Source organism: Epinephelus fuscoguttatus, linkage group LG8 (genome assembly GCF_011397635.1).
Source record: "Epinephelus fuscoguttatus linkage group LG8, E.fuscoguttatus.final_Chr_v1".
Classification (NCBI taxonomy): domain Eukaryota; kingdom Metazoa; phylum Chordata; class Actinopteri; order Perciformes; family Serranidae; genus Epinephelus; species Epinephelus fuscoguttatus.
The window spans coordinates 36,731,790-36,744,815 of record NC_064759.1 but is presented as its reverse complement, the minus strand read 5'-3'; the positions used below and the strand labels follow the sequence as shown (position 1 = coordinate 36,744,815).

The 13,026-nt window shown below is 40.4% G+C and overlaps 1 protein-coding gene across 4 annotated transcripts in view; it reads left to right on the top strand.

Moving 5' to 3' along the window:
- The window catches only part of LOC125892824 (neurocalcin-delta A), a 94,214-nt gene extending 84,727 nt beyond the window's left edge, over positions 1-9,487 (top strand). For all 4 annotated transcript variants that reach the window (XM_049583094.1, XM_049583092.1, XM_049583095.1 and 1 more), the window contains 3 exons: positions 1,707-1,812; positions 5,042-5,161; positions 6,630-9,487. In XM_049583094.1, the coding sequence (XP_049439051.1) occupies positions 1,707-1,812; positions 5,042-5,139 (204 nt within the window). In that variant the 3' untranslated portion in view covers positions 5,140-5,161; positions 6,630-9,487. The remainder of the gene's footprint in view (positions 1-1,706; positions 1,813-5,041; positions 5,162-6,629) is intronic.
- The last annotated feature ends 3,539 nt before the right edge of the window (positions 9,488-13,026 follow it).

The window sequence follows — 13,026 nt, the reverse complement described above, 5'->3', positions numbered from 1 at the left end:
ATACACCGCCACACACTTCTAGTGGGTCATAAGTGATGATTGAGAGTGATTACTTCTGTGTTACTTCTGTCTATACGTTGTTTTTAGGGAAAATATTACATAGTATACCTTCAACAACAACAAAAAAATTGTGCCTCATCTATCAGTTATATTGATTAAGTCATGTTGAGCAGCGGGCTCAGTTTTTCTCACCTTAGTGATCCCTGACGTCATGTTTTCTTACATAAAAATGATCCCAGTGAGATTCACACAGAGTGGTGTGCAGTTTTTTTAAATTTAAGGGGAAATGGAACACAGGTATCAGTATTCTGTATCAGCAGCTATTTGTTATTGGTGAAAAATGTTCAATCAGTGCATCCTCAGTCGGGACCTGATCCAGCTGTAGTTTGCATCAAAGCTGTGTAAAAAGAGCAGACAGATACAAGTGATGTAGGAGATCCATTTCCATGCTGTGTAGACCATGGATGGTATAAAGAGAACTGGATACAGTGGTGGAGGCAAGGACCCGTTCCTTCCTATGGAACTTGCTTAGTAGTGCATGGAGCCAAAAAAAAAAAAAAAAAAAAAAGACTCCCGGGGTATAATATTACCCAGATCTCCTGCATTTAGACACACTAGAGACTTCATCAGCCTAGAAGCTAACGTCCAGTTTGCCACTCCACTATCTTGAATAGGGATAAAATTCTTTATTCCTGCAACTCTTCTAGACTTTCAAATATGAAATCAGTCATTTTGCTGGGGTTGTGACGAAAAATATATACATATATAAAATTATCCACTGATTTACAGACATCTCTTTCATATTGTAAGTCTTTCTGGGCCCGATTACATCACTTGACAGACTTGCAACTTGCAACTGGGAAGTCTCTTGAGATGCATTACCTCCTCTACAAGACAGACCTAGCCAAAATGGCAGCATAGTGTTTACCACACAGTCACATAAAAACCACACTCAGTAAATTTATAACTTTCACATATCGTTCACTAAGAGAGGACCTTAGAGGCATGACTGTTTATAGCAGTGCAGATCATTGTCTACTGAGAGTCTAATACTCACAAACTAAACCAGTCTGCTTCATCAGACTGTGTGGGTGTGGTAGATGAGATTTGGCAACATGTGCAAACAACCCCACAGCTGTCACATTTTGATTCAAACGTTGCCTAATCCTGATTGGTGCATGAAAGTATGTGACATCGCCTCTTTTCAGCTGAGTCCCACCCTTTAAACTAGTAAAAAGAGCACAGACCAAAAAAGTGCATGAAATACTGTTTGTGAAATAACCACAACTGCTCAAACACTGGCAGATAATAGTGTCTTCATTTAGGACTCCCATTGTTGAGTAAGAAGTTGACTGAGAAAGAGGTTATTAAGGCCTATAAGAGGTAGACAAGAAGTTTACAAAAAATGTCTTTTAAGATGAAACAGTCCATGTGAATCTTCCTCTTTATTTTCATTGAGGTTCACGAAGTTAATAAACATTGAAGCAAGGAGTTTGAGCTCCAACATTAATAAAATAAAAGATGAATACTCCCAAAATCTCATCTGGAGTTAGATACAGTCAGGCAGCTGTGGACATTCATAGGTGTAACATTCCTAGATGCAACAGTTGGTGCTACTGTACAATACCTTCAGTTTAGAAAATAAAAGGTGTAGAGACCCATGTATTGATAATTAATTATATGACCTCACATGTGTCCCCTTATAGGCAATCTATAAGATGGTGTCCTCTGTGATGAAGATGCCTGAGGACGAGTCGACACCTGAGAAGAGGACAGAGAAGATCTTCAGGCAGATGGACACCAACAGAGACGGTAGCCTAACCTCACCTGCTGCAGTTTTAAGTGTGGGGTAGTTTCACTAGTAGCAGGGTAGTAGTAATACAGTAGTAGTAGGGGTCAGTTTTGCTTAAACAGAAGGTCGATGGTAAAGACAAATGTTAAACTGATTTCTAAACACTTCATTGGTCATTTTGGGTTAAGGAAATGGCCATCAGGTATTTGCTCACACTTATGATTCTAGCTTGTGACTTGCCCTCAGATACAAAGCCTTTCTTTTGCCTCTCTAAGATGCCAAATAATTATTTAAAAAGCACCTGAATTGGTTTATTGATGGGTTTATTTATTGGTTTCAGTGAAATGGGACACACCAGGCATTTAAATTGCAAATGTTTTGAACAGCTTGTCACCACCACCTGGTTAGCTGGCCAGCAGCTGTTGTCATTGTACACAGCGGCCTGGTCCCTTTATCGCAGAGGCACATGTAGAGCCCTCCAGGATGAAGCAGCAATTCATTGACAACACAACTCACACATGACCTGTGATTTTAGTCATTCACAACACACTTCAGTCACACACAATTGTGCTGTAGATACTCAGAGAGAGCATTCATGCAACACAGACAGTCCAGCGGTTATCCTGAGCACAGGAGCCACAGAAACAAGATGGGAAGAACGGAGATGGACAATGAGGAATTAGTGAGCAGTGTGGGTAGAAAGAGAAGACATAGCAAAAGAGGAGTGGGTTGGAAGAGAGAAGAGGAGGGAAGGGGAACTGGGAGAAAAGTGACAGCCAAACAAAGACGGCAACATAAAGTGAGAGGGAGTGCGCTGACCTGGACATGGAAATGTGCTGTCTTTCTTTTGCGTCTTCTGATGAGAATCACGAGTAGTGAGCAAGTCTTAGAGAGGCATCTTCAGACTGTGGAGTGGGTGAACAGGGGACAGAAGAGCTGTCTCAACACCACCACCTGTTGGTGAGAAAGGGAACATCACTAGGATGCACCGATTCAGGTTGGTCTCGAAGGTGACAGTTACAAAGAATCATACGTAATTTGCCTTCAGGTGTGTTTTTTTGTTGTAATTGCACCAAAACTCTATGAAAAACCCTTAACTGGGTTGAACTTAATCAAAAATCCCAGCCATCTCCCACCCACGCTGACTGCTAAGGTGAACGGGTGCAAGGTTATTTAAGGCTTTCACCAGTGATTCACCAGTGAATTGCAGTCACATGGACAGGTCCTTATCAGCCTGTGCAGCACAGAGTGTACATCACATGTTGCAGCAGAATAGGTAACTCAGCCAATTAGATCCAACAGGAACACATTTAGTGAAGAGCTAAAACACACCATACTGCTGTCAGTGTCACTAAATACTGACTGCACTGTTTCTCAGTCACCTCCATAGGGTGTTAAAGTGAGGGGTAATTTTGTGCACTATTAAGCAGCATACAGTGTGTTGCTATATATCATCACTAAATATTTCCTTCACAGTATAATACAGCAGTGGTTCATTTTTATTTTAAAGGGAACCTTAAATGTGTTTTTGTTTTCATTTTGTTCTTAACTAATGGAGACAGCAATTTATGTGATCAGTCAAGTATTGAGAACATCACTGCAGCTGCCAAACAGGCTGCAATGTAATGTTAAAGGGATAGTGCACCCAAAAATGAAAATTCAGCCATTATCTACTCATCCATATGCTGATGGAGTCCCTGGTGAAGTTTTAGAGTCCTCACATCCCTTTGTGGAGATCAGCGGGGGCAACGGGCAGCACAGCTAATGGCAGACGGCGCCCCAGACTGATGTCCAACAACACAAAATTGAATCCACAAAGTATCTCCATACTGTTCATCCATAGTGATCCAAGTGTGCTGCAGCCGCGACATAAAAAGTTGTTTCAAAAAACGTCATATGAACTCTGTTTTTAGCCTCACTGTAGCCTGTAGCTCTGACTGCTTCTCTGTGCTCCACGCTCACGTGTGCATGCTCAGGGTGATTGGTGATGCACGGTCTCTGAAGAGTAACACTCTCACCAGTACTGATGTCCAGATTCTCAAGTGCAGGCATCGCCAATTCCCAGTCTGAGCAGCAAAGACTTTCCTCATCCGTTGGCATTGCTTTGCATTTGCTTTCGCTGGTCTCGCACAGGCGTGCACACGTGAACGTGGAGCACAGAGAAGCAGTCAGAGCTACAGGCTACAGTGAGGCTAAAAACAGAGTTCATATGACGTTTTTTGAAACAACTTTTTATGTCGCGGCTGCAGCACACTTGGATCACTACGGATGAGCAGTATGGAGATACTATGTGGATTCAATTTTGTGTTGTTGGACATTAGTCTGGGACGCCGTATGCCATAAGTTGTGCTAGCTGCTCCGCCCGCCGATCTCCACAAGGGATGTGAGGACTCTAAAACTTCACCAGGGTCTCCCTCGGCATATGGGTGAGTAGATAATGGCTGAATTTTCATTTTTGGGTGCACTATCCCTTTAATGGGCACTTGAGCACCTTTAATTTATGTCCACTAAAAATGTGTGTTTTTGCCACAGACAGGCTCAGGTTGTCATTAGAAGTGTCTAACACTAAGGACCTTACAGAGAAATTAAACGTTTTTCTTTATCTTGTTCAAAGTCTTGTTCTGAAATCTCGGGAGAGGTGATTTGCTGCAGGAAAACAGCAATGGAAACGTTACAAAGAGTTGGAGAGAGGAGTGCCAGGAAGAGTTTGTCGTATTGGAGTACAGAATGTGCAGCTTAGCGTTATCTTAAGGATTTTCAGTGTTATGGCTGAATGTTAAGCTGATTTTGACAATGTATAAAAGTCTGCTTGATTTTAGAACAAGACTTTTCCTTGGGGAAGATTTGGTTACACACACACTAACAAACAGACCAGACCAGCGATAGCTAAACAAAAGCATTTCATTTCTTATTGGGGTCTTTTCTGTAATGTCATCAGACACTCCTAGTAACAGTCTGAGTCTGTCAGTAGCGAAAAGAAGCACTATTAATGGACATACATTCATGGTGTGCAATTGCCTGGACAAGTTTCAGAAATTATTGTCTTCATTAATCACTTCAACACAAAAACATTGGAACATAGAGTCCAGGTTAAGAAATACTGAAGAATCGCTTTTAGCACAAGAGATAATTAAAAAAAATTTTGATCATACCTGTCTCGCTACTGTCCCTCGCTTGTGTGCTATGCATTGAAATTTGAATTACAAAAACATAATTTCTAACAGTGTGCTGGTGTTCTTCATGTTTTAGGTAAGCTCTCCCTGGAGGAGTTCATCAAAGGAGCGAAGAGCGACCCCTCCATCGTCCGTCTGTTGCAGTGCGACCCCAGCAGCGCCGGACAGTTCTAAAGCTGAGGCATGAACACAACCTGTAAGGCTCACATTCAGCATCTTCACCTGCAGTGCAGCTTGTAGTGAAGGCGTCAGTTCGCTAAACTTTCTGAACGTTTTAGCAAGTTCAGCGAGGTGAGAGTTAGTGAAAGTGCGCTGGTGTTGCTGCAGCCAGTTTCAGAAAGTGCCATTAGTATGAAGGCTGAGGTTCAGCCTCAGGAACAAAGGTGGTTCTCCTACGATCAGTTGTGCCTCCCAGGCAGTGAGCATGCCTGCTGGAGGGAAGATATTCAGAGGCTGCGTGCGCCGTGCAGGACGTGGGATGGGTCATCCACGATGTCACAGGCTGTGTGACTATTTGTAGTTCGTGGATGGATATTAGAGACTTTGTAGGAGGTGGCCTGTTATTTTTTAGCAGTTGTTGAAGGTGTTGATGCTCTGAAGATGCTTCTTATTTTAAAGCCCCCGTGTGTGGGATTTACCAATTTTTGAAGCACTTTTATAAAGAACCTTAGTTTTCTCTCAAAATTTAAACTCTTTTCTAAAGATTTAACTCTTGAATTTGTGTTGCCGCTCCATGGGTGTTGATGACACTTTTACAGGTTGACAGTCTTCTGATGTCAACACATATTCATTTGTGACTAAACTCTAGGACACAGCAGCTCTTGATGAATTTGGGAAGTGTAAGTCAGAAAGGCCGGAGTGTGTCGTCTGCCGTGTGTTGTCAGAAGTTAATGATTCATAAAGTGATTTTGTAGTTAAGATGGAAATATAAAAAGAAACAGAAAAGCAAACAGTCATCTGGCAGATGTCTGTAGTCTCTCTGAATGTAACAGGAACATCACCTCTTCCTGCACTGTAGACATATTTTGGAGGATTCATCAGTAAAGGTTTTTCTTGTTTTGACTGGACTTTTAATGAGGATACTTAATAGGCAATGCAGTAACAATCCTGATTCATATTCGATCTGCATGGGCTAGTTTGACAGCGTGATCTGAGTCTCGTTAACCTTTTGGTTTGCACTGGACAGAGCAGAGAGCACTCTGTCAATCATCGAATCAAAATCGCCCCGTATTAGACGGTCTGGCCAGGGGAAATCCTGTTGTAAATGGCAAGGGGACCAGACGCTTCTGCCAGAGCAAATAAAACATTAGCTCACAGATTCATCTGGTTTTCAGGCTAATACGTTTTCTCGCTGTCACAGAGTTTCCCGCACCGTTTATCCCATGGTGTCTCTGGTTGTGTTATTAGGCCTATGGCCAGTGTAGCAAATGAATTAAAGAACTGTTTATGGTAATGTTGGGTTTTTATATGCATCAGTGTTAAGATGTACCTTTATTTGTCAGTGATATAATTCACTGGAGTAGCCAAAACCAGACATATATCTTTTGTCACTGGCATTGTGTAGTTTTTGTTAGTAAAACAAAAGTATTATTGTATCATAAAGCAAACCATGTGCTAACGGTGACCTGTTTCCTGACTGTTTGCCTTCATCTGTCTCGTCGCAGTGCTTCTTTGGGTGACTCCAAATGCCCTTAACTCTCCACTATGGAGCAGACTGACGATGAAGAATGACAAGTTGATGACGATGAAGAAGACAGGCCTTCAACATGCACTGAGGACATCATAAATGGGCACAGGAGCCAAATTCTCCAGTTCTCCACCCTGAGCTGTTTATATAAACCCTCCAAACTCCCACCAAAAAGACTGAACCTGAAGACTTTCCCAAACCCTCATCAGGTTATCACCAAACCCCACTGATTGTAGTTGACCAGGATCCCTCAGTTCTCCTATAGGCACGTCAGAGTATAAAGAAGGTCTGCAGTAGGTTGTATATATACAGTATAAACTGGAGTTTCTGTATCAGTGTCTTTGCTTGGCCCTCTGTGCCCCTCGAGGCTCCAGCCGGGGCGACACCGAGCCTCCGTCACTCTAACATGTATCATAGACAGAGTGTGTGCATGAGACAACGAGAGAGAGAGCGACATGATGGTGTTGAATAACAGGACATACTGTAGGTGAGATTATTTAATCTGCAGAGAGGACTTGTGAAGTTTGTCCTTCACTCAGATCGAGTACCGCTTTTAGTTTCCTCTTTTTCTACTGTGAGAATGTGTACGTGTGTTTGTGTATTTTGCAAACTTGATAGACTTTGTTTCATATTTTGTGCTGGGACAAAAAATTACATGAACATGTAATATTATGCTACTATGCATACGCGCCCTAATCAGTAGTTTGATTTTGTGAAGTCTCACTGATGTAATGAAGAATGAAACCCATCCCTTTATCCATCATCTGTTCCAGTGCTTTTTCATATCAGGAAGAATTTGACACAGAGGGTTTTGGAGTGGCAGTGTGTTACTGCACTCTAGTTAAAGGAAGATAGAAAACTAGTCTTTAAAGTATCTGAGTACAGTGTAGATATATTACAGTGCACCGATATTTGTAAAGCAAATTCAGATTGCTCAGTTCATAACAAATGTTGTGAAATAATTAAAAAAAAAAAAACAACTGTTTTGTTTGTTAAAGCTATTGCGGGATGTGGAGCATGCAAACCAGTTTCTTTTTTTTTGACATTTACTAGGTGGAGAACAGAGACGCACTTCTTCACCTTCACTTTTAGATGTTTTTAAATGCCGCATGTTGGGTGCAGGGGTGCATAGGCTAATTAACACATATGCATGTGACTTAGCGCATGTGTGTGTTTTTTGTATGTTTATGGATATCAGTGGCTAAACGGCCAGTCGCCCATCCAGCTCTGAGCTCGCTTCTGTACGTTAGTATTGTCATTGTTAGTGCTACCAGTAGTCAGTGTTATTGACAGCGTATGGACTGCCAAAGCTGACACATGTAACGGTTCACCTGAAGACCAACACGCACAACAATCACATGAAGACACACTTTTTAATGGGGATGCTGTGTAGTCAGAGCCGAAAGCTTTTTTTCTGTTTCAGTTGAGTTCAATAATCAAATCACCATCCAGCTGTATCTGTAATGGGGCCAAACACACACAGAGAGGACTGAATTCTTTTACCAACAGTCCTCTATAGTACGCTTTCAATTAAATAGCATGAACACAATTTACAGTGTTATGTAAAATAAATGACATGCTATTGGTCACACATAAGTCTGCTGTCCCACTAACAAGAGTACTCCCATTTATTTCAAACTGAAGGATTCAGTAGACACTTTGTTTGTCACTTCCTCTCCCTCGTTTTTGCCCTCGCTTAGCTGTCAAAGAAAAGAGAAAAAGCTCTGCCTCAGGTCATTAAAGGGGAACCACCACAGTATTTAAGAATTCTCAATATGTTATTTCCTTGGCCTAAGAAAGTTTAATCACTATTTGTGAGCATGAGCTTCTCTCTCTCAGAGCCAGAAACCAGCGAAGTAAGCCTCACACTGGTGATGTCATACAGAATAAAGTCTGGAGCTGCTCCATAGACAGTGAATGGGAGCCTGATTTTGTGGACTGGGTTTTTTTTAATACCCAATTGAGCTTTATAGATGAAATCACAATGTTTATATTTACTTCCACAAAGAAAATCCTCACATCAAATACAGAAAATGAAACAACGCAGAGCAAATGCTGCCATTTGTAGTTTGTTTTTAACCACCTAAAAGAATCTGTATCAGTTTCAGTTTTTATTATATTTCGAATATTTTCCTGCTTTTTCTGACAAGGAACTGAAGCTGTTATCTAAATGCCACTCATTTTAATTCAAGGAACAGGGGAGTAACTGATCTACCGCTGCTATAATCAGCTTGTGCATGGGACTTTATAACATGGCTAAAAAAACGTTTTGCTGCGGCCCCCATTCACAGCAGTACATTGCTTTGCTTCTGTGCTGGTACATTCGGTTTATCAAAGATGCTAGCAAAGCAACACAGTACACAAAATAAGCAACAGAAATGTCAGATATTGGACCACCCTGTTTAACTATAACTCATTGAATATTACAGTTATGACTGAACATGACAGCAGAAATAAACAAGTTTGCCGATTCGCTACCCGGAAGTGATTGTTGTTGTTAGCGTGACATCAGAGTGATTCAGCTTTTGCTATTGTAGAGTTCTCAGTTCTGAAACAGAACATGTACCTATATACTCAGAACCTTTCCCCTGGGTGCTCTCTGTCATCTAGAACATCTTTCCCAATTCATTGTCACTGTAGCAGCTCCAAACCTTACACGTTATGACATCACAAATTTGATTTTTTTAGCATTCTAGTTTTTAGATTTGGTTAAGAGAGTAGTTTATGTTCACTAATATTTTTTGGACTGTCTTAGACCGTAGGAATATCTAATTTTGAAAATAGACATAGTACCCCTTTAAGCCAGTTCAGCCAGGACCAGTGTGACCCTCCCCTGAATGTACCCGAGCCCTCCGCAGGGCAGAGAGACCGTTTCAGTTATTGTATTATTCTCCAATTAGAAAAGCTTTGAATGTTTTACTAAATAACTGCTGTTTTATTGTAAAGAAGAAAAAAAAAGATGCAGACAAACAAACCGAGAATCACAACTGCTGCAACGATACCTTCACCATGTGTTGCTTTTATTGTATTTTTATGATTTTTTTTTCTTCTTTTTTTAAAAAAAAAAAGCTACGTCAGGTGTAACATTTCTGTTAAAACACAAAATAGCATCTTGTGGTCAAGTGCCAAATAAAAACAAAACAGTATTGTATAAATTTATACTGTACAATTGTTATCTGTTGAACAAACTGTTTGTAATTGTTGCATTTTGTAGGTTTTGTATGGTATCCTGTATTTAGTGACTGCAGTTTTGGAAACACAGGATTCTGTTTTTTGGTCAACTTTAAAAGGCAAGAATTAAATTTACAATTTATTGTGTGCAAGCATTATTGTGGTGTCTGCTTAATCGTAATGTTGTGGTTTTAGTGATGTCATGACCGATAAAGTTCAGCCTATATTAGCTTAATGCACATATACTGTATCCTGTATGTGTTCGACCGTAGGTAACAAGAAACATCCGTGCAGAAATGTTAGCGGTAGTTTGTGTTTACATAATTTGTTATGAGAGAAAGCACTGACTAAGTTTATTTTTCAATTATAAAATCCCACTCAGTGTCTGTGTAGGTCAGAATTCTCCACAAGATAAATTAATGGAATCCTTTGTATGAAGAGAAGCATGTATGGGGAAAAAAAATGCAAATCAGTATCAAAATCAATATCTTATTTTTCTAACTTTTTGATATCAATGTGATATCGGCCTCAAAGATCCAGTATCGCTGAGGTTCTAGTTTTAGTAATGCTAAAACCTAGACCATGGGTCGGCAACCTTCACCACTGAAAGAGCCCAAAAATAATTTTAAAAATCTATCTGGAGCCACAAAACATAGTAAGCCTTATAATGAAGCTAACTCAGCCTGTTAAATCTAAATTAGCCTGTCAACATTAAAAATGGGTCTAAATGAGCATTCATTAATATGTTTTACCACCAGGTGGCACTGCAGTGGGCTATTTCTGATGATAAGGAACTTTAACTTTGCAGAGTTGGTGGTAAAGGCAAACAGTGCAACTCTTCCTTTTTTGGATTTGGATTCCATGGCTCGCCAAGCCTGGGAGACTCAAGACGACTGTAGCTACAGCTATTGAGATTTGGCAAAATGTAGAGGAAAAGGTGCCAGGCTGAAGACGATTGATGCGTATTTTGGTTGCAGAATTTTAAATTTGGTGTACAGGTTACACATTTTGTACAATTGAAGAATGTCAGAATCACTTTAGGCCTACAGGATTGATAAATGAAAATTAAAATGTTAAAAACATAACCGTTATTGATCGTCAAAGCTGAGGGGAGCCACTGGAGAGGGGCACATGTGGCTCCTGAGCCGTATTTTTATGTTGCCTACCCCTGATCTGGACCCTAATTCCAAAAATGCTCATAAATTAAACCAGTTAGAAAAGCTTTACACAGTAACCATCCTGTCAAACCGCCCTTTATCTTATATTGCAAGGGAAAGCATACAGGTAATATAAATCATAAACAGTAGGACTGTACTGTAGGGTACTGTATACTGCAACAGATCTTACTAACAGAGAAAACAAAACTGGCAGCTCTTTGAGAGTGGGCCGTTCAGCTAAATGTTAGCATGCTAATAACATGCCACCAGTCCATTAGTATTACAAATTAGCATATTTAATTTGATAGTTAGCATTAAACACAAATTGCAGCTTAAGTAGTGGGAATATTATTGCCTTTCAGGAATTTGGTCATCATCTAAAGTATTAGACTAAAAAAATATTAACCTAGTAACAGCTCTACATGAATGTAGCAAACATGAATGGCTGTACCAAATATTTCACTCTGAACTTAAAGGTCTAGTGTGCAGGATTTAGGGGGATGTGTTGGAAGAGATGGAAAATTCCATGTTAAGTATGTTTTCTTTAGTGTGCAATTACCTGAAAATAAGACTCGGCATGTTTTCCTTACCTTGTAGAGCTGTTTATATTTACATAGGGAGCAGGTCCTCGCCCACGGAGTCCACCATGTCGCACCGCCATGTTTCTACAGTAGCCCAGAATGGACAAACCAAACACTGACTCTAGATAGGGGCATTCTGCAGCCCCTCCAGGATGAGCAGTGTCAGAAAAACAGATTTTTATTTCACATGAAACTCCTGTATTCAGTGTTTTTACCAGTTTAAATAAGCAGGTTTGGTGAAAACTCTAAGTTAATTTACCCGAGATGAGGGAAACCCTGGGTCTTCTGTTCTAGAAAGAGAGGTTACTTCAACTTTGTGTTTGTTACTGTGCTAACTCAACCTAATCTGCTCACTGGCAGGTTTTCTTCAGCAAACCCTTTTTTTCTGTCTGTCCCTTCACTCTTACATCGGCAGACTCACTGTTTTATTTCCTCATTGATTCAGTCCATATCAAAGCGTGCTTCAAATCACATTAGCTAGCATGTGTGTCAGAATCTAAATCTTGGTTGGATATTAGTTTGTTATCCAAGACTATCTAGGTTCTGCCCACACATTAAAATATCACACAGCATCAAGCAAGTCCCCTTCAGTGCAGAATCAAACCTCTGCATGTCCTTTTTTTATAACACTGCAGACAGCTGTCAGTCTGGTAGAGCAGTTCCACCAAGAAGTTTATCCCACATCATGTGTCACCTTGGTTTAAAAATCAGTATGAAGCTTTAGACTCACCAGCTCGCTGAGTAATTATCTCTATCACTAATGATATGATTTGAGCTTATATGTTGATATTTCTGAGTAAGCAGGATCGTGGTGCAGCGGCAGAATGAAAGTGAGTTTTTTTAAATAGACGCATTAAGTCTGAACATGTTTTAACAGTATTTCAGTTTAAATTTACTACATTTGTTGAAGTAGCTGAAATAAAGCCACTGAATGCTGTTCTGTAGTGTATTACTCTATTCAAGTGCCAAGCAGCAACCACATTATTACTGGATCCACCCCAGGGGTGCACACTAAGCCCAAATGTCCTTAAATCCTAGAAACACCCGTGCGTACACCTGACCTGTGTGGGGCTGCTCCCAGGCAAAGAAATCTGAGTATTCCTGCGCTACAGGAAAGGTATGGGGATAACCAAAGTCAGTAAGATTCACCTCTGAGGACCATGAATAATCTTCACAAAATGTCATGAAAACACATCCAATAGTTAGTGAGATATCTCATTCTGAATCAAAAAGGTGGATTTACTCACACTGCCATCTCTACAGTCGCCCCACTAACATGGGAAAAAAATACAATTATTATACTGTGAAAGCTTCCATTTACCAAAACCATTTTCAGAGCCGTTTTTCTCAGCTGAAATGTCAAATAAAAACTTTTGTCAGTTCAACTTGCTGAGATGAGATCACTGTGACCTGTCACACTGAGCGGCAGTCTGTGTGTAAAGTACTTTGATCCTTGACTACAGAG